Below are 22,094 nucleotides of genomic sequence, written 5' to 3'. Positions count from 1 at the left end.
CAGCAGCATTATCAGTGATGAGGAGGTAATAAGCTGCAGATTAGTTCCTGTGACATTTGTTATGAGTCACGTTGAGACTTGGCTCTGCTTTCAACTTCCTGAATACCTGCATAAGATGCTGTGAGATTGAATATTTCTGTCCTTTCATCTTTCTGTCTTTGCACCATAGTCTTTGTTCTTCATTTCCGTGGGTAAAATAATGTACACTGTGATTCATATTCCCCACTACACTTTAGCTTCTCTTCTCTGTTAACGCATCTCACAGCCAGACGGTTACAGCCTCGGGGTTGGCTTGTTGCTCAGCTGGGTTTGCCACAGATGTTCTGTTTCTTTTCTAAAGAGGAAAAGAGGTTACAGGTGTTGTTGTTACTTAAGCTTAATTAAAGCAAATGGCTGGTGTCTTTTGAATGCCAAAGCATTGTAAGAGCTGGAATAAATCACTCGCCTTACGCCTCAGAAATGCATTTATGCTGCTTATTATGTTGTACCACAATAAGTCTGAGATTATGTGGTGATTACAAAAAGCTGGAAAGCTATAACCTTCTGTTTTTGGTTATTGTAAAACAACTTACATATAAAAAACCCAAGCATATAATTCAGAAAGTATTTTTGTGCTATAACATTGTTATCCCCAAACAAGCTCCCCGACCTGTACACTGTTTACTCTGCTGCGCTATATCACAGACTGAAAAACTGTCACTTCAGCTCCCTATCCTGTTCTGATTACACTGAGTTCAATCCAGCCACAGCATACAAAGTACCTAAAGACCTGGTCTAGCATAGGGCTCACATATATGTTTTTAAAAAAGCATCATCTTATAAAAAGGAGTAATTGTATAGTCTTCTTTCTGCTCGAGCAGTTATTGTCAAGGTGTGTAGTGGAGAGAATCCAACTGCAAAACACGCTTGCAGGTTGAAAATAAAAGTAGGATGAGCGTTTGTTGGCTAAAGCAAAAGTTCAGCAAATACCAAATTCAGAAAAGGGAAAGAAAACAGAACGAGGGGGCGAGTTCAACAGGAAGATCTGACAAAGGAATAAAGGGGATGAACTAGGATTGGATATAAACAGAGGATAGATTACTCAGTGTGACACAGCTGGGTAGATAGAAACATGGCATGGCTATGATAAAGACACAGACGTACAATTTATTTAATCCCTCAAAGGTGTAATTCACTTGTCCAAATACTATATTACAATATAATATGTTATATTATATTACTATATTTCCAAATACTATACTATGTATAAATGGTTACTATATACAGCACAATATGTATATAAATCTACATATTAGCCAGTTTTAAGCTATAACATATAACACCACATGTGCAATGTTAACATATGGAACAGATGCAAAACATAAAAAAAGACACTGAAATTTTGTTGAAACAGATACTAAGTGTGATGCAGGTCTTTCACTCTCACTTGTGTTTGCTTTTCAAACCACATTTAACACTTGTAGTCCGTATGCTAGACTGAAAAGAAACCCGTTCTAGACCTGTAATCAAAAAGATGCTCTGTGGGAAGTGGTAGTTACTGATTAATTACTGTTCATGTATCTATATAGTTTTAGCGGATAGGTGGAGTTAAGGTCAGCGTTTACCTCAACACAAAGTCACAAAACAGTTTGGCAATCGTAGCACGATCTCACAAAAGATCACACAAACTTCCTTCCCTTACAAAAAAAGTTTGTGTATTCATTCAGACCACACTGAATGGAGAGATTACCCCAAGTTGGAAAGGTGTCACGCTTCGATAGTATTTTCTTTGCTTCAGTGGGAACGTTGCCAGAGTCACAGCACTGAATCTTCAGAGCAGAAGCTGGGATTCGGGTCACCGAAAATGTAACATGTGGCTTCCCGCTGTGTTGCACACTAATGAAATGAAATGCAACCGTAGAAAGAGAAGTGCAAATGGAAGCTTGGATCCTTACAGCATGAGCCTTGTCTCTGCAGCTTCTGCTGTTACAATCTCTTCTGCAGCGGTAATAGGTGTGAATTAACTTCACATCATGCAGAAAATGATAGGCTGACATTTTATCAGCCATCGGCAAATTCTTTATTGCTTTGTTGAAACCGCTCAGAGAGACAAATCGTGACAGGTTGGACCGCACACATTTAGAAACACAAGTGTGTCTATACATGCAAATCAATGTGCAGATAAACATCACTAAACGCGCTCCTAGACCTATAAAGGAATAAGCTCTCAAATTCCTCACATCAAACGTGCTCTGGAAGTTGACATATGAGCCGCATAAAGCTAACAGATGAGGGAACTGTGGAGGCGTTAGATATTCGTGAGGTCAAATCCACCTCCAACTCAGCTTCTCGTGTGCTTACCACATTTGTGTCTCTGACTTCCTTCCTGTAAATACCAAAAACAATCAGAGTCCTAAGATGTGTTTATGAGATGTGTGAAAGTTAACTCTGCTCTGCATTTTTGTAGGTGATGATCCTGTACTTCAATCCCAGTGTGTTTCGATGTATCCTCCTGAGGTGGGTTCGCCTGCTGGGCTTTGCCATCATGTACGGGACCGTCATCCTGAAGCTCTACAGGTACCGTAAATAACAGGCCATAAACGGTGGACATAGCAGCCCATTAGTTTCTAGACTCCACAATTTGAAGCTGCTTTTTCAATAAGGCGCACATGTAAAGCACAACCACAGGCACCACTTATCAGTCCAAAAAGCACGAACAACACAAGTATAGTCAACCCTTTCTGGCATTTCTATGCCGATGACATTCAGTTGTACATAATAATAATGGATTGCATTTATATAGTGCTTTTCGAGACCATCAAAGCGCTTTACATTACAATTCCACTATTCATTCACTCTCACGTTCACACACTGGTGGAGGCAAGCTACAGTTGTAGCCACAGCTGCCCTGGGGCAGACTGACAGAAGCGAGGCTGCCATATCGCGCCATCGGCCCCTCTGGTTGCTAGGGTGTCTTGCCCAAGGACACAACGACCAAGACAGACAAAGCTGGGGATCGAACAGGCAACCTTCTGGTTACCAGATGACCTTCCCAACCCCCTGAACCACGATCGCCTTATGTCTTTTAAGCCTCACCGGATGGATAGGCTGTCCACCCTGCTAGTGCTTAACCACAATTAGTGATTGTCCCACAATCAGTGTTAATTTTGACAGCAAATTTTGCTTTAGTTTTTTTTAGCTTTGGCCATAATATAGCTATCTACATTCTTTTAGTTTTAGTTGACTAAATATCATAATAATTGTCATAGACCAAAGCTAAGGTTAATTCGGTTAACTGTAGTGTAAACTGTTGGAGAGTGTTAGTGTTAATGTGTTCTTAACAATGTTATGCCCGTCTGAATGTTATGTTGGAAACAGGTTCCTGTGATGTGGCTAACTGTTAGCGTCTCAGAAAGTGGTCATTAAATGTCCTTGTCATGATAAGTCTGTGGCAGGCAGGACGCAGGACACAAATGCAGGACACTCAAAGGAATAAACTCAAAGAGGCTGCAGAAAAAACTCCACAAACAATAAACTTAACAATAAACAATAAACCGAAAATAGAAACTAATACAAAACACTAGGAAACCTGGAGACAAGAGACTAGGGACGAGGAGCACGGTGGGAAACACACAAAAACACCACAAGGCTTAAATACACAAACTGACAACGAAAGGATGGGGAACAGATGATAACACAACAGGAACAGGAAGCAACACAGACTAAACTCAAGACACGTAAGCTTAACACAGACATCAGACATGGCAACAGGGAGGAAACAGGCGAGGTACCAGGGCGAAACAGAGACACAGAACAGAAACCAAACCCTAAGAACCAGAAAATCTTAAGAATCAACCTGAAACATAAAATAATAGTAATAAGAATAAAAACCACTGAGTCAACAGATTCAGGACCGTGACGTCCTGATAAAGGCTCTGAATTTCCAAGCATCATGAGGTTATAACATAAACGTTTGTCATGTTATCACGAAATGATTTACGAAACATCTTATTTTTATTGACATGAAATGGGAACTGTGTCCATATGTCCCTGACATTTTCCACGTCATTTTATAAACATCGCACATTTAATAACAGCATTGTTCAATTCAATTCAGTTTTATTTATACAGTGCCAAATCACAACAACAGTTGCTTTACAAGGCACTTAACTGTGTCCTTTAAATTTTAATTTAATTTTACATCAAATTTACATCCACAAAAAACGAATTACACCACATATATAATGACATCATTATGTTGTCTAGCAACCACCTGATGATGGACTAAAATCACAGAGGAAAAAATACTGTAGGCTGGACATGTAGCAGTTTTTCTGAAGGTCGGATTATCTAGAGAGACCAAATCCATTTTTTGTACCAGGCAGATTGAATTTGGGAAGTTTAACATGGACGTCTGTGGGAAATGACTCATTTTTGGAGCCATCCGCCCATTTTAAAGGAAATGCTGTTTTTGGCACTTCTGTGTTGGCTTAATATTTCAATCCTGCTTCCAGTAAACTAAAACCAAAATCACCATTTGAGATGACATTTCCTGTTTGCTTTGTGACTGTTCTATGAAGGATTATGATTAAATAGCAAACCCCTGCGCAACACATGGGCGATATGGAACATACAAATACACACACTTTTTCTACAATCACGCTATGATACATTATATTATGACACACAATTCTAATCTCAAATTCAATTCAGTGCTCAGTTGAACTGTCAAAGAAGCAAATATATAAAATTGTGAGATTTGTATAAAATATTTGCACGTGCCTTATAGATGCTGGAACTCACAGTGCTCTATGCAATGGTTATGCAAAGTTTTATTATGATTGGTTCTTATGTAGGAGGAGATAGGGAACATACAAATACTCTTGGATCATTATAATATGATTTTACTTTAAAACACTAAACTGAAAGCAAAAAATAAAAGTTAAAAAGCCTCTGCCTGTGTTGTTAACTCGCCTCATACGTTTTCTTCTCCCGTCCCTTCTTTTCTTCGAGCCTCTCCTGGTCCCCTCCTCTCCCTTACATCCTGTCTCCTCTCCTTCTATCAACTTGCCCATGAGTTCGTCTTAATTTCAATAATTCAGCCATCTCTTAGTATGCACACACGTGTGCCATCTTGGCACGCATGTGCTTTAGCTTCCTGCTCTTCGGCTCCGGGCTGTGTTACCGAGATGGGAGAAGGAGGTCAAAGGCCGGCCAGAGTGTTCCCTTGGCAAAATTACCAATTTGATTTTTTTCCGAGCTCGCTGAGTGGGAAGTGTGCCCCGGGGGCAAGATCTTCCAGTCCAGGCCCACAGAATATATTAGAGATGAGATAGATTTGTCACAGTCTGGTCCAAAGATAGCAAATGAGCTGGGTAAAAAATTGAAACAGACTTTTTTCTATGTCCAGATGGTGATATAAGAACATGCTGTTGTATATTGTTCCCTACACTGCTGCAACTGATGAGCCTAATATGCTGCATTTTTAGCTCCTTTTACAGATGCAGTAACATCAGGAAGTAATTCACAATAAACTATGTATGCATGATTTCTGTTGGACATGTAAGCACAACTCAAAAATGACAGGGGCCCCCTTTAACAGATCCTTCCTCCCCACTTCCTGTGCTGTCCGCTCTTCCCCCTGAAACTCAAAGGAAATTACAGCATGAATCAAAACCAAACATATTTACCAAGCATGAATGAATTGAACTGATTTAGCAGTTTCTCCCTGCTCATTTTATTTCAAATGAGCATGCTAACGTGATCAGCAGCCAGGGGCGTGAGCAGCACTTACATACGATTTCTCTCAGTCGTTTCTGATATTCAGGCTTGTGCCTCACGCTCTCTCCCTGCTCCACACAGGGTGTTAAAGGTGTTCCTGTCCCGCACGGCCCAGAGGACACCTTACATGACCAGCTGGCGGGTCCTGCGGCTGCTGCTAGTCATTCTGCTGGTGGTGCTTTGGTTCCTTGTGGCCTGGACGTCCTCCGTGTGCCAGAATCCGGAGCTGAGTCAGGCTCTCATCGCTGCGGGTCTCACTCCCGAGGGGCTGCAGTTCAGCATGTGTCTGCTGGACCGATGGGACTACATGATGGCAGTCGGTGAGTAAGTTTGTACGGCTTTCCTGTAATTACACACGTCTGACTTTAAGTAAACCCAAATAAGAAACCGCATCGTTTTCCAGATAGAAAGAAAGTGCTACTTACCACTTAACTGGAAGGGGCTTTAGAGCTTACAGTTTAAGTTCAGGCTGCTTGGATAAGCCTTAAGATTAAGTTCAGTTTAGAAACTTTATTTTTAGAAAGAAAAAAAAGCAGCATGTATGTTGATGATAAAACTTGCCCGGCAACAGTAGTCCAGGGGAGAACTGATGTTTTGCTAAATTTAAGTTTGACTTTTAGATATTAAAGAGTAACTTAAAGCAAAAGATCTCAAACATTTTCAACTCAAGCATGTTTCTGAAATCTGTTTTTTGGTATTCAATGCAACATAAAGTTCATCGTAATGATTCACTGTAACATTGTACACAACCTAAATTCATGAAGATATATACATTTAAATGATGAGTTTATTTTTTAAATATGCAACAGTGTATTTCCACATCTTCATTAGTTGAATTTAGACAGTCCTCTTGCCCGTGTACCCAAAAAGGAGTGGTGTAAAGAAAAGGTATGTCTCCCAACTTTTCTGACCCCATCTTCTGCCTTACTCATAGTGTCAAAATGTCTGTTAATGACCAGATTGTATACCTTTGTTATAATAAAAAATATTTGAGTAAATGAATTGGAAGGAAGCCGTGGTTAGTGAAGGCCCACATGCCCTTGAATGTATGTTACAGTAAATCTCTTAAAGACAGATTCTTAAAGCGGGAGGCAGTGATGTGCACCTCACTGAAGCCGGCCTGACAGCAGGGGAGACTAATCTTGTTTGGAAAGAAGGGAATGGATGGATCCCTGAGAGATGCTCGGCCTGTGTGTGAAGACTGATAGACAGGTAGGCAGGGAGAGTGGAAGTGGCAGGAAAGAAGAAGAAAGGAGCCTGTGAAGTATGAAACTTGTAGGGATGTGGGCATCGATGCACAGAGAGTTTTGCACCATCACAGGAGTGGAGAATTTGAGAGAAGGAAACAGGAGGGAGCCTGTAAAGGAAGGACAGTTAAGGATACTCCAGAGACAGGACGGCGGGACTGCTGTGTTTGTATGTTAGCGGTGACAGCCTCTAACAAACACTGCGCTCTGAACAGGCACCGACCGCGGGAATGATTTGCATCCACGCGTGTGTCGGTGTGTATTTAGGGGGAGCGTTCTTGATGAGAAGGGAAATGAGGGAGCCCCGCTGTCTGCTCTGACAGCAGGCATAAACATGCTGCGGTGTGCTGAGGCTCCACTGAAGGACAGGACGCATCCTGCAAAGCTGCTTTGGAGGATTTTAACACCAGTGCGGTTCACGCTTGTGAAAATGAGCCTAATTGCTTTTCTGTGTTTTTTCCCCTCGTCCTGTCATAATTTCGACATGAGAACGCATGTCAGCGCAAAAATGAACATAACATAATATTTTGCGCTAAATTGTGAAGCAAAGCAGAGCTGATGCGAAACATTATGGATTATGTCACCGAGACGCGCTTATTGTAAATCCTCAATTAATCTGTATTATAGTTGGAGTTGTTATCGTTTCCGTCTTGGAAGCAGATCTCCATGCATCCTGATTCAGAGGCTAAGCACTACGCAGTTTATAGAGCGACCTATTCATAAATATTAATGATCTGTAATCACTGTAAAGACTTGAGGGAGTCATATCCCAGTGTGATCTTTGGCATGGGTGTCGGTGCTCTTTCAAACAAACAGGACGACCTGTGACAGACTTTCAGTTAGAGTTCTCATAAAAAACTAAAAGTATTTTTTATTTGGAAAAATTGGCTTGTTTTTTGTTTTTTTGTTTTTTTTTACTGGCAATAAAAGATGCATAATGTTTTGTTCTACTGCAGACAGAGATATATTAGATTGCTCCCAGTCATAATTCCATACCTTCATAATGCAGCAACCCTGTAGAAATCTCGTCCTTCACATTTCAAAATAATTACTATTGATTTTGTAACTAATGTTCTTTAAAATATAATTACACTGACACTTTCGATGATAACGAGCTACTGTAGCCGTGCACAGGTACTGCACTGTATATTCTGTAAAGTGTTGATACTGTGACGGTGGAGACAGCTGGCGTTTTAAAGACATCTTTCCCATAAACTGCTGTCGACCCGAGATCAGAGATGAGATGAGATTCAGTGATAGCAGGAATGTGTCACCGTGATGTCGGAGAAGCAGCTCCTTTACAGAGGGGGGAAATCAGCGCAAACATGAGGAAGTCGTGCAAAATTTAAAACTTGTACATCTTAAATGTCATTATTGCCATAGTAACACAAGAGCCAACCACGGTTCAGAATCATCTTCTGCTAATTTACCTTTCTAGAGAAATGATTTCTGTTTTTGCAATACAAATGCTGTAAAATAGTAACTAAATCAACACCCAGAAGAATAGTTCAAACTTTATCAGGGACACCTGTTCAGCTTTTCACTAATACGAATACTCAATCAGCCAATCACATAGCAACAGTGCATTTAGGCATGAGAATATGACTAAGATGACTTGCTAAAGTTCAATGGGGAAGAAAGGTGATTTAAATGACTTTGAATGTGGTATGGCTGCCGATCTGCTGGGATTTTCCCACTCAACCATCTGCAGGTTTTACAGAGAATGATAAAAAACAGTTCTCTGGGTGAAAATGCCTTTCTGATGAAGGGGGTGAGAGGAGAATGGCTGCTTTATGCTGATTAGATGGCAAAGGTAAATCAGATAACAGTAATTCAAATAAGCACTTATTACAACCAAGGTATGCAGAAGAGCATCTCACAGTACAGCAGCAGAAGACCACACCAGGCATCCCTCATCTCAGGTAAGAGTGAAATAGGACAGTGGTAGACTGGAACATGTTGCTAAGTCAACAGATCCACTCCAGCAGAGCATCCCAACATCTTTGGGATGTGATGGAATTGCAGCTGAGAATTCTGCAGCTACCATGTGATGCTATCATGCATTAAAATTTCTGAGTAACAGTAACGTTTCCAATGCATTTCTGAATCTATACCAGAACAAATTAAGGCAAGATGGGATCCAACACTGGTACTAGCAAGGAGTACCTAATGATGTGGTTCATTCTCTTTTTGAGGAAGAGGTGAGACCAAAAAAAAGCATAAAAGTGAAAACTCATATATGCAAGCTTTTCAGGGCTGACTTACTCTTTTGAGCTCATTCCTGGATTTTTTCTTTTTAAAGCCAGTTTTATTAAAAAAAAAAAAAAAAAAAAAGGAATTTCAGAAAACAAGCCCCACCATGAGCTGCTCTCTGTGTTGCTGTCGCCCATGGTGGGAGATGCTGCCGTTGGAGGTGGTGAAGTAAAAAGAGACGTCTGGGTCAAAACTCTTAAAAAGCTCCCATGCATTCCTGTGCACCTTTCCCTTCTGCGTGGCCTTTTCACATTCCCTCATACGGCCCTCTTATCTTTTATTACAGTCTCTGCATGTCAGCCCAAAGCCTCCACAGGGTTCTCATTCAGACATTAAGCTGACACATTCAGATGGTGTCAGATTAATGGAAAGGAGTTTGAAGGGAGCTTTAAATTCTCTCTCTCTTTTTTTTCACTAATACTTTAGAGTCTGTGACAAAAAGATTAAGGTTTTGGAAGTTAAATCTTGTACAATTCTGTAAGTGTAGAAAGGTTAGCCTGGTGGTGTCCAACCAACCTTTAGAGCTCGGTGTTTGTTTAACGTGTTGTTTCTTATTTCGCTTAAACCATGCACAGACGCAAAAATAACAATCGATTTTGGTTTCAGTGGGTGTTCTGCCTTTTTGTCACAGTCTAACATCAGGGCTTACTTTTTCAGTGTAGCCGAGCAAATCAAAAAAACAACCCACCCACACGTAAACAACACAAATTTCAGTTTTTTGGGGGGGGGTTTGTATAAATTTCACAACTGAAATATTCATGTTTGATTGGTGAGCTTAGGGTGGGCTGGAAGGCACTTTAGTTGTTTTCTTTTCCTACTTTTTGTCTTTATGCTTGGGTTGGCTAATTGTCTCCTGGTTCCAGCTTCGTGAGGAAGGTATCGACCCTCTAACCTCACTCATAGAAAGAAAGCAAATTAGATCATTTCCCAAAATATTGGACGATTGCTTAAAGGTTTTAGGGTAAGTTTAGTATATTGTGCTGTCAAAAGACAACTGTCAGCTACAGCGGATGAATTTCATACAATATATGACCTCTCCTGTTTTAGGTGGCAAATAGAAACTAAAATTCAAACATTTTTGTGTCTTTTGTTGCTCAGCTGAGTTCCTGTTCCTGCTGTGGGGCGTGTACCTGTGCTACGCTGTCCGCACCGTACCCTCGGCTTTTCACGAGCCACGTTACATGGCCGTAGCCATCTACAATGAGCTCCTCATATCGGCCATCTTCCACATTATCAGGTGGGTGGAGAAAATTTGATGGAACCAGCATGGGTGGGCATGATCAAGGGGGTGGGGGGGGGGTGAGAGAAAGAGATATGCTGATGTGAATGCCTCAATTATGCTCTCTTGTATACTGAATGAAAGAGAGAAAAGAAAAGAGGAAAATGTGGGAACAGAAGGTACAAGAGACACATGAAACAGAGCTAAGAATGCGGAACAATCGAGCATCTTACCCTGACTTGATGAAAATCTCGCTGAGAGTAATAAGGAGATGGCACAAACAGTGGCACAGAGCTTAATGACTTTACCCCTTTGTACAGCACAACCTGTTTAATCATAATCACAGAGATATTTGTCTGTTAGAGCGCCTTTCACAACTGCAGAGCATGTCAGATGAGAGTTCAGCCGCCCCCCTTCATCAGGGAAATGAACTGTGTCACGGCAGGGTAAGCCAGTTGAAAGGAGGTGAATAAAAAATGTCTTCCCCAAGCAGAGACACAGCCTACATGTACTGTTCCAGTGCCTAAAATAAACTCTGTGCCCCGCCGCTGACTGTGCCTGCCGCTCTTTCTTTGTCTTACAGAGGTGGGATGTGGCTCAATTTTCTGAATATTTTAGATCTTCCCTTTCATTTAGCAGTTGTCTTATAATTTCTTAAAAATACCTTGAAGTTACTCAGCCTAAGGTTTAATGCATTCTACAATAGGCTGTCCTGGTGGAAGTTTTCCATCTCTCCATGGAGCCTTTTAGCATGTTTTACAGCATTTATTGTTTTGGCGTTCCAGATTCATTGGTGTCATTTTCACCACTTTCATATGACAGATTTACCAGGCAGCTAGGTCAGAAGAAGCAGCAGGCCTAAAAAGCTTTCTTAAGGTCATGGCCTTCAGAAACGATACAGCAAAACCTGACACAGGACCCGAGAGAGGCACTGAAGCCTCATCAGAAATAGTCTCAGTGGAAGGGTGGCTGTCAAGAAGCCATTCCTAAAGAAGGGAAACGGGGAGTAAAGATGGAGATATGCCAAATTTGGCAAGAACTGGGCTTAAAATCAGTGGCAACAGATCTCAGGGAGTGATGAATTCGAATGTTTAATTTTTGGTTCAAATTGTTGTCAGTACATACAGACAGGGCCAGGCACAACAGACAGGTAGAGCAGTGAGTGTCTACAGCCATCTGTGAAACACGATGGAGGCTCTGTCATGGTTTTTGACTGCATTTCAGCCAGTGGTGTTGGGCTTCTTGTCAATAATTTCACTAGCTGGGACCATGTCCTCAGTTACGATGAGCGATGATGGATGAGGGACCATGTACTGGTGCTGCGGTTTGGGGAAGGCCTTGAAGGGGACTGGCAGCGGCTCCCGGGCCAGGCAGATCCCCATGTACTAACGAGAAGTGAATGAAAGGAAGAAGAATGGAAAGGAGGAAATGGGGGGCATGAAAATGAGGACAGCAGGTATTGGCGAAGGAGGCATATATAGACTGAAACCGGAAGGGGCATGAATGAGGTGTGGTACCGCTCCTGACATTCAGATGATATCTCCACAATTATGAACACAGAAAAATAGCAAGAGCTTCATTTTTCACTGCAATGCAGTAAAAGCACAACTGGATGGAGGAAGACAGACTGGAGCAGGAGTGCCCTCAATAGAGCCCAGAGCTCAACATTACTGAAGCAGTGTGGGACGATCTTGATAGAGAACAGAACAAAAGGCAGCGAACATCCAAAGAACTGCAGAGAAGGTGATCGGCTGTCCACTCTCCTTCCTGGACTTAATTGCCTGCTCAAGAAGTCTCCCCAGAGCCAGGGCAATCATAAAGGACCACCTCCATCCTAACCACCACCTCTTCAACATCCTGCCCTCTGGAAAAAGGTTCAGATCCATCAGGTGCAAAACCAACAGACTAAAGAACAGCTTCTTCCCGTGGGCTGTCAGAACTCTTAATGCAAAATAAAAGTGTGAACAGACTTCTCCAACACATCCACTCTGACGCTGCTATTGATCAACTATGTGCAATATCTCACTCTTTCCATGTCTGTGCAATATTTTTGGTCTTGTGCAATATTTTGGTCTCAGTGGAATTAGCATCCCTACCCTAAATGACCATAGCCCCTCCAGCCTTATTTATTTATTTATTTATTATATAACTGCCCTTGTATACAGCCCCACAAGGTTTCTGTTTCAATGTTTCTTACGCCTACACCATGTGTATAGTTCATTCACATATATGTACACATATATACTGTTTGTTTTTTTCACCTCGTTGTATATTGTTTTCCCTTCTTTACTTTTGCACCTTTGTGGTCCAGCTACCCAATTTCACTGTGCAAGGAACAATAAAAAGCTCTAAACCTAAGTCTACTGAAAGAAATGACAGGAACACTTGACTAAGAGAGTTCAGGCTGTGTTATAGAATATCAAATATTGACTTTTTTCATTGGTTTCTCAAATATAAGTGATGCACTGTAAAGCAGCAGAAAAAGCACCGGTGAACATGTTCCTGTGTTACTTCTGGAGCATTTAGCTAACACTTTGTTGCTTTAACAACCAGTCTTGGCTTGTGGCCTCCATCAGGGTCATCACATCGACACCCGGCGAAGGCCAAAATGTGTTGGTGCTGCTGGAGCTTTGACCTCACAAGGCTCCAAAGCGAAGAACATTTTCGTCAGTCCTGCTGCAGCAGAAATAAAACTGCTTTTACAGAGAGCCCGCAGGAGCCTCGGGCAAAACATTCCATTTGTCACACATTCTCCGATAAAACTGTTTCTGATTGAATATTCTTTCATTTGGGCGGCAGTCTATTGTGCTCCGTGGTACAAGGAGGAAAAGATCACATCCTTTTAATCTGTTGAGAAACTGAAAAGTCCACTGGGTACACCTTCATCAGCTCTGGGAAACTTATGAATCAAGCTGTTCTCATTTGCTGGAGAATAAAACATTGTGAGCTTTTGTGAGTGTTTTTTCCCCTTTTTCTTTTCCTTTTTTTGAGTCTATATGCTGCTGCAGTCCAGAGATAAGGCTGGAGTTGTTCGATATATTGTGTGTGTGTGTGGGGTGTGTGTGTGTATGTGAGTTGGGACACAGAAAACAGACACGTGCTATTCTTTTGGACTAATTCTAATGTGAATCATGATTGGGATTATTATGACAAAAGATAATGAGCCAGTGAATTGTGAACCACCTTGGTGGATTTCTAAACAATGTCAAACACACACGTTCAAGTATTTAATGCCTTTCACACTTTTTTTTTTACTCACAATGCACTTGACTCAGCTTGATACCGCTTAAATAATTTCATTGATTTATCTGTCATGGTGTCTAGCTTTGATTGCTTGCGGAAAATTGGTGCCAAAATGCTGCTACTTAGATCCTCTTGTTAGGCTTTTGTGCACTATTCACGTTCTCCAACAATAATGGGAGCAATCAGCCATGATGGTTCTTGTGAATACAATACCCACTATGATTTAAAACGGCCTTAATAAACGGGAATGATGACATGAAGCTTTTAAAAGGAACCACAAGCTACCAGAATTGCTTCTGTGTGCTTTGACATAGTTTCTGTGTGCTGTCACTGGTGACAAAAATGGGACTTGGCACTTTCATGTAAAATGAAATGATTTGGTGTTCTGTTGACGGCGACAGAAAACAATGTTTCTCCTCTGTGCTGTGAACTTTTAGAGAAACTTCTCAAAGCAGCGTGGGAAAACTTGGAAACAGTAATGAATGATTAAAAAACATGCACGCACACAAGCGTCACCGTTATGTTACACTGGTTTATGTTAACTCATTAATGCTAATTAACAACCAAGACAAAGTTGACAATTTTTCCCGCTGGCTATAATTGCCTGTCGCCTGTGGATCTCCAGCATGAAGCATCCAAAGCCTTCAAAAGCAGTATTGGCTGCAGAGATCTTTCATATCTGCACAAGTCGCCTTTTAAAAAGAGTCAGCTTCTTTCCAGCAAACAGACGCTTTTATAATTTTCCCTCAGTTGTGCGTTTATCCCTGTGTTTACAGTGCGGGGAATGCCTCAGGTTGTGGTATATTTAATTCTGTTCTCGCTGTCCAGTGAGTGACTAAATGCTGCTTTTTTACGTGTGTCTGAGCGTATTTTACAGATGCGCCGAGCACTCTGGCTGCTGGTGAGTCTGCAGAATTTCTCCCGTTGATGTTTTTTCTATTCTGCAGGTTCTCTCTGGTGCCGGGACTGCACCCAGACTGGATGCTCATGTTGTTCTTTGCTCACACTCACCTGACTGTGTCTGTGACTCTGGCCCTGCTGCTGATACCTAAGGTGAATACTTCATTGTTGTTACTTGCAGATCTCACCAGTTATGAGTTTCATGGGCTTTGTGTTAATGATCAACAAAACATTCAGCAAATAAATACAAATTTTAAAAGTATTAATAATAATCTAGACCTGTGGCACCAAGCTCCTCATTAAAAACATATAAAAAGTGTATTTCACATATTAAATATGCAGTGGGATTTTTACTGACAGAAGAAGGAGTCAGCACATAAGTTAAAATTAGCACTTTTTTAACTTATGTGCTGATCACAGGATTAATTCGAGGTACATTTTCCACGACTCTTTTCAGTTAAATCTATTATCCAAATGATTCTATGACAGCGTGAGAGAGAAGGAGCTGCCTGACGCTGGACAGTATGTTTGGCCTCAGGAGCTTTCATAATCTTGTCATTTCACTGGGCCCAGCACAGATTCAAGACAGCCCCATAACACAGCTGAGCCTCCTCGATGTTTTAAAATGGGGCGGATGTTGTTTTATCTCCAAGCTTAATTTGACAGCACAGCTCCTATTGCTTCCCTTGATAAACCACAAACCACATGGTGAAACATGGTCTTGGAGACCCCTATTGCAGGAGAACCTACCACAGAGGTGATTTAAGGCAGTCGGGCAGATGTCCGTTTGCAAATGTCCAAAATGTGCAATATGCAGTCAAGAAACTTAATGAAGGTGTACCTGAAATAGAAACACAAGGTGAGTCTGAAGATGGACTAACACTTTTGTAATATGGAGCTTGACGAAGGGAGTAGTTCCCCTCTAATTAAGTGGACCCTTCTTATTCTAGCAAGTCTACCTTTACATATGTGTAGGTGAACAATATTACTAGGGATGGGGATGTAGGGATGGGTACTTGTTTGATGGCAGATACTCCCTTCACCCTGGCCAAAAAGGCTAAAATGACCAAAGAAAAAGTGGAAAACAGCTAAACATGAGAGGTTTTTGGACAAAGTTAGTGTTTTTTTTCCATTGATTAAGCACTGCTTCCAGCCAAGAGCGATACCATAAATCCCCTATAGCTGCAGAAAAGGCTAACATTGTTATCTTTTTACAAAAAAAAACAGCTGAACATGAGAGGTTTTTGGACAAAGCGTGTGGTCTCCATTCTTTAAGCACCGGTTCGAGCACCGTTTATGCACCGGCACCGTTTCAAAAGTACCAGTTTGGTACTGGTATCGGATAGAACCAAAACGATACCCATCCCTAATTATTACATTGTAATTTCAAATAAAAGACACATAAAAATTCTATTTAATTACAGTGTAACAACATCCTTAGTGGCAGGTTACGGTGGTTGTGAGCCGAGCCATAAGCCTGTCGACATGGCAACAGATGACCCCTAGTTTCTTTGTGGCGTTTCCACACTAGATTTTGTGCGATGTGAAGCACTGTTACGTCCCATCATATTTTTTTATCAAGCTTCTATCATGCCTGCTCTGGCGGGGCTCTACCCCAGAGGTCAGCTGCTTTATGCTTTGACATTTTTTATTCCTCTCTTTTTTTCCTCCACCAGCAACACTTAAACTTCTTAATAATATTAGCAGTTGGGGTCACAACAATATCAGGCTGCTTTTAGATAGTTCTGTAACCTTTACCTCAGTCATGAACGCCTGGCAGTAAATTCCTTCCTTATCTCTTTAGAAATGTCTTTTCTTTCTCCCGTCTATGCTCACTGTCATGCACATGAAATTTTCCAATTAACGCAGTGTTCACATACATGACATGATGCTAGCACTGGTAATACTAAAAACTACAGACTGCTTGACTGATTTTAGGTCTGAGCTCCTCAGCTGTAACAGTAAATGTGTAAAGGGCATTTTGGAGATTTATCTTCCTTGTTTGTTGTTCTGCAAACCAAAGAGATCAAGAAATTGTACAGCAGATGAATAGACTTTTAACGATCCTCATTTCAGCACATTTTTTGGACAAAGCCAGACCATTCATCCAGTAAAGTCCAACTTTTGTTTTGTATACCGCATGTATTGTGGGACACACAAGAGTAGCTTCAATTGGGAAAACAAAAATCTCTTCAGTGGTCTGTACATTTTTCTCATTATGCTGAGAGCTAGTACACTTAAATGGGTAAGTGTAAAGACTCTAATATATTCAGTGAGCGCAGAATAGATTTTGAGGCACCCAAATGAACTTGTGCAGTGTACAGCTGAAACATTAGCCGTGCGCTGAATGTGTTGTTTCTTAGCTTGGGTGTAAGTGCGACTTATTTACTGGGAAAGCATTCCAGCGTTACAGAGTGATTTCCACTGTGGCTACTGCTGCATTGTAGCTTGTACACAAAACACTTCATTAATCATCTTAAGTTCCTTTGTTATTAGCAATGGGCAAACACACAGATGTACACAGGCACGTTTGCTACCATTACCTTAAACTCAATCAAACTGCGTTAGCGGTTATTGTAATTTGGCTCAGCGCTCTCGCGGGTGTCTTTATGTGCGATCTCTCAAGTCTGATGGAAAACATTTAATTCTCCTGCAGTGTGAGAAATGAAATACACCATCAACACTCTCTGTTCTTTCTTAATTAGGCACCTCAGAAGTGCAAGTGAGTCGAGTACACCGGGATAATTAAGCACAATGGGAGGACGTTAATCTCAAACTGCATCTGTTCTTCAAACTGGGCTAAATATTTGGCCTTTCGCCATCCCTAAATTTGTTATTCAAACAAAGTTAAACAATTTGAGCATGAAAATCAAGGTGCAATCTATCATTTATTTACTGAATCATTGGAATATTGCAGCCCTAACGTGCTTTCTGCAGGAAGGAATCACATATGAGGAGGAGATTACTGCCTGCATACACTGAACCGTATACATTTGAACTGGTTAGGCACAATTTGCACAGTTGCATTAGATTAAAATAATAATCAATAGCAAGATAAAATATACTGCAGTACTTTTGGAGCTATTTATCTTTTTTTATAGTTGTTTTCTTTATTGGGGTTTTTAATCTAAACATTTGATAGTTTTGCTGTCGACAGATAGAAATTTCAATTATAAAATAACTGACTTCAGTTACAAAATTAAAGTTAAAATTCGAGTAAAAGATCTACTAAATTAGTGCAATATAATGCTGACTAAAGGTCTTTAGTCAGCATTATATTGTGGACAGCCTCTATAGCCAGCATGTCACATGATAACTTTTTGTCAGTCTTCCTGTAGTTTCACTGATTTCGTTTTATAACCTTGTTCTTGATCTGTTTCAGTTCCTGTACAAAGGGACGCAGGCGAGAGACGATATAGCCACCGAAGCTTACGAGGAGGAGCTAGACATAGGAAGATCTGGCTCCTACCTCAACAACAGCATCACCTCGGCCTGGAGCGAGCACAGTTTGGACCCAGAGGATATACGGGTAAAGCGGCCTTGTTGATCATTGTCAGATATCGACCCATTAAGTCAGAATGCAACATATATTTTTAATGGGGCACCTTCTGTCTTACTCTTCATGTCTGGTGTACCACGGTTTAGTCAGAAATCACAGCACATGTGTTAGACCACGCTCACATTACCTTTTGGTTTGTAAATGTCCAATCTTAAGCCTGGTGCATGGCCTGTGAAACTGGGTGAGACCACATTTGGACAAAAAGGTCAAGTTGAGCTAACGTAAGCTCAACCTGATTAAACTGGTTAACAGCTGCAACCATCATTCTCTGCAGCAATAACTGAGAAACTTGGAAGAAAACATACTAAAAGGTACTTAGCAGAAAACCTAAGCAGCCTACTTGTACCCCTTTGAGTACGACTAAACACACATTTGAGGAAACTGTATACACATACTGGAATGAGCTGTCAGTTAAAGGGTAGGGGCCGCCTAAACATACTGTAATTGGATCAGAGTGACATTAAATGGGTCCATAACTTACAAAATGAGCACTATGATGTATTGAAGAAGACTTAAAATGAGCTGCTGAGACTGTAAGTGTATCAATAAAATGTTTAGTGATGTTCAACTGATTAACTTAACAAAATTTTTCTCAACATCAAAACAGTTGGACCGCAGTTGTCTCCCCATTTGAAATAATGTGGGTTTAAAGAACTTCAGCAATGGCTTCATTTTGTTTAGGTCTGAACACTTTGTCCATCTTTCATAAGCACAGTTTCTTCCAAATATGTACACTTTCCCTTAAGCGATTCCCTTAAGATATTGCCAGTGAAGAGTGAAACAGGCAACATATGGTTGGAAGCCATTACCAGGTGGCCCTGGTTTCTCTTTCAGCAACGTTTCAATGTTTTTGTTTAAAAAGAAGGAGTTTTCTGTCATTGTACACCTGCTCAGGCCCACAAGTTCATTTTTGGCAACCACACAACTATTACCTAAAGTCAGAAGTAAGTGAGTGTTGTAATAAATTATGATTTAAGACTTTTTTTTTTTAAAATTTTAGGACGAGTTGAAGAAGCTGTACGCCCAGCTGGAAGTCTACAAATGTAAGAAGATGCTTGCCAACAACCCTCACCTTCAAAAGAAGCGCAACTCCAAAAAGGGTCTGGGTCGCTCGCTGATGAAACGGATAACAGAGATCCCAGAGACTATGCACCTGCACCGGCAGTGCAGTCGTGATGATGGCAGCGAACACGGCAGCAACCGCAGCACCTTGAGGAGAAATCCCTTTGAGCCGAGCCACCACGGTAAGCCCCGGCTGTAGCATGGAAATGAAGAGAGCCAATTAGTCATTTCAAAGGAAAATATTGTGAGAGCCTGCATGCTTTTTTCCAACTATGCTTTCCTAAACTTAATGTAATGTGTATTATATATAATATTACAAAGCCGGTTGGGTCCTGCTTAAGAAGCTCTATAAATGGGGCTTAAATGGCACTTTATAGTTGATATAAAAGATTGTTTCAGAAAGGTTTAATAACACTGGATTAAAAAGTCATGTTCACGTCCTCAATGTAAATTAAATATGAATTCTTAAACTGGCAAAAGATCAGATTTGCTTATATTTTATTTAAATATAAATGGTCTATTTTTATAATCTCTAATATCTTTGAAGGCTTAATTAAAAAATGTCAAACCTCATCTTCTGCTGTGACCAGAGTTTACAGGTCAAAAGATGAGAAGTTACATTACAAAACAATGCTCTATTGATATGTCCCCCATCAGGAAAACCTCGAGACGACTCCCTGAAGAACAAAGTCATGGGCTTGAAAAAGTCACTCAGCTATGACCACGTCTGCGACCAGGATGAAGAAGGCGCAAGCCAGAGCGGCTCAGCTGCGGGAGACAAAACGACTCCTGTTGGGACTGTAGGGGAAGGATCTCTTCTGGGCTCTCTCATTGGCCGTAAACATGCCAAGAAGCAGCTGGAACCAGCTTCGACTCCACCGAGGCTGGAACCAGCCGTGTCCACCGAATCTGTGCCGCTCTTCTGGAAATCAGCCAGCGCTCACAACCTGACACACGAGAAGAAGCCTGTGCACCTGCGCACTTCCATTATGCAGAAATCCCTGAGCGTGATTGCGAGTGCCAAGGAGAAGGTGCCGGGACTCACTAACAAGACTCAGAGCGTCGAGGATGCCAGTAAGAAGTGCGTGAAGGGACTGGAAGGGAGGACGCTGTCAGAGGTGGATGAGACACCTGAGCATTACCCCAAGATGCCAGTCAGCCAATCGGTGGAGTACTCCAAGACACCTTTGAAGATGGGCATAATGAAGCAACAGGTTCTTTTTTACATAATTACATTCTTAATAGAAACTGATTCAGCTTTAATGCGTAGCTCTTGTGCTTAAATGTCGATTAGCTCACTGACAGAAACTTATTCAGGTTTAATTTTATTAACTGATTAATTGTTTAAGTCATTTATCAAGAAAAGTACCTAACATTTCTATGCGTCCTTGAATATAAAGGTTTTATGTTTTTTAATATAACAATAAGAATAACATTATTATCAGTTGCATACATAAATGAAAATACCATGTCTGCCTGGGGGACCCTTTGCTAAGACTAAAGCTACAGTATATCTCAGTGGTTTTCCTCATGATTGTTAATGAGGTGGGACATTTATCAAGCAGGCTACTCGGGGCACGAGATGCAAAGAGTGGATTACTGGAATCGGACTGTGCCTGGAGACCAGGACTTTGGTAAATTGACTGCTAAAAGACTGACACTGCTGGATTCTTTAAGCATCTGGCCAGATGTACTTTTTTATTGTGCAGTAGCAGTAGAGATAAGCAAAGACAGGAGGACAGAGAGGAGTGAATGGCACGCCGCAGACACGGACTACACTAGCAGTCATTTGAAGTCATGTTTTGAGGATTCCTGTAAAATAGTCCAGGGCTTAAAATGATCTCAAACGATACCTAAAAACAATTTTCCTTGCAAGATCAAGTCCAGTAGTGCTGGGCCAAGTGCAGGGTCAGAGTTTATAAAAATGTTTGCTGGTCATCTTGGGTCAATCAGACGGCACAGATGGCACACATAGATGAATGGCAAGGTGGGGAAAGAAGTAGGTCAGAGACTGCTGGTTGTTTTGCACACTTCCACATTCAGGGCAGAGAGCTGTCAACACATTCAGGACATTCTTATAGTGTGTGTCAAAAGTGTATTTTTCTTTTTACATCTTTTAAATTGCGTCGAATTCAAACGTCAGGGACGCCAGTAAGAAGTGCGTGAAGGGAAGTGTCTGTCCCTGTTGTACAGGCACCACAGGGCTGCCACCCCACATCACAAAACCAAAAGACTTCTCCTAAAGAACTTCTACCGGGTTGAGAAACACTACAGACTCAGGTGGTACGTATATCTGCAGAGTCTGTTATGTAAGTGTTAGGAACTCGATCCTATAAAATATTGATTATATCAGCACCAAGTTACAGGAAGCCAGCACTTACCACAAAGCATTTAACAAATTAGGATGTCTGGTGGTCCACGCTGAACACAGGAAGCCCCCCGGCCCACCCTGACCCCCAAGGGGGAAGCTGGAGTGGTGTATAATATTACAAATACGACATGTGGGGAGCACATGAGCATTATGAAACAGCTTCCATGCTCCCCATAAAGTGATTAGAACTTGCAATACATTTTTCCTATATTGCTTTTGGCTGGACAAGCAAATGAAGCACCTTGGACATTTGAGCATTTATCGTTATTATTATCATTTTGTTGCATTTAATAGAGCAGTGCAGTTTCCATTCTGGAAGATTGTATCCCTGAGGATGGCTATGAGGTAACAGTCATTGATTGTACCTGCTCAGAACCTGGCTGTGTAGAACAGGCACGTTGCAGGTTGCTGCCATAGAGTGGATATAAAGGGTGGATATAGCTGCTGGGTCTGAAAAGTGAAGCCAGTGCAAAAATGCCA

The 22,094-nt window shown here is 41.3% G+C and overlaps 1 protein-coding gene across 3 annotated transcripts in view; it reads left to right on the top strand.

The window, feature by feature from the left end:
- Positions 1-22,094, top strand: part of LOC102195714 (probable G-protein coupled receptor 158) — a 79,520-nt gene that overhangs the window by 51,241 nt on the left and 6,185 nt on the right. For all 3 annotated transcript variants that reach the window (XM_005741987.1, XM_005741986.1, XM_005741985.1), the window contains 7 exons: positions 2,447-2,556; positions 5,842-6,080; positions 10,359-10,497; positions 14,670-14,775; positions 18,005-18,151; positions 19,182-19,425; positions 19,901-20,457. In XM_005741987.1, the coding sequence (XP_005742044.1) occupies positions 2,447-2,556; positions 5,842-6,080; positions 10,359-10,497; positions 14,670-14,775; positions 18,005-18,151; positions 19,182-19,425; positions 19,901-20,457 (1,542 nt within the window). The remainder of the gene's footprint in view (positions 1-2,446; positions 2,557-5,841; positions 6,081-10,358; positions 10,498-14,669; positions 14,776-18,004; positions 18,152-19,181; positions 19,426-19,900; positions 20,458-22,094) is intronic.

This window comes from Pundamilia nyererei, unplaced genomic scaffold (assembly GCF_000239375.1).
Source record: "Pundamilia nyererei isolate P.nyererei 1_Seehausen unplaced genomic scaffold, PunNye1.0 scaffold00115, whole genome shotgun sequence".
NCBI lineage: Eukaryota > Metazoa > Chordata > Actinopteri > Cichliformes > Cichlidae > Pundamilia > Pundamilia nyererei.
The sequence above is the reverse complement of the archived record's forward strand: the minus strand, read 5'-3'. Positions and strand labels throughout refer to the sequence as shown.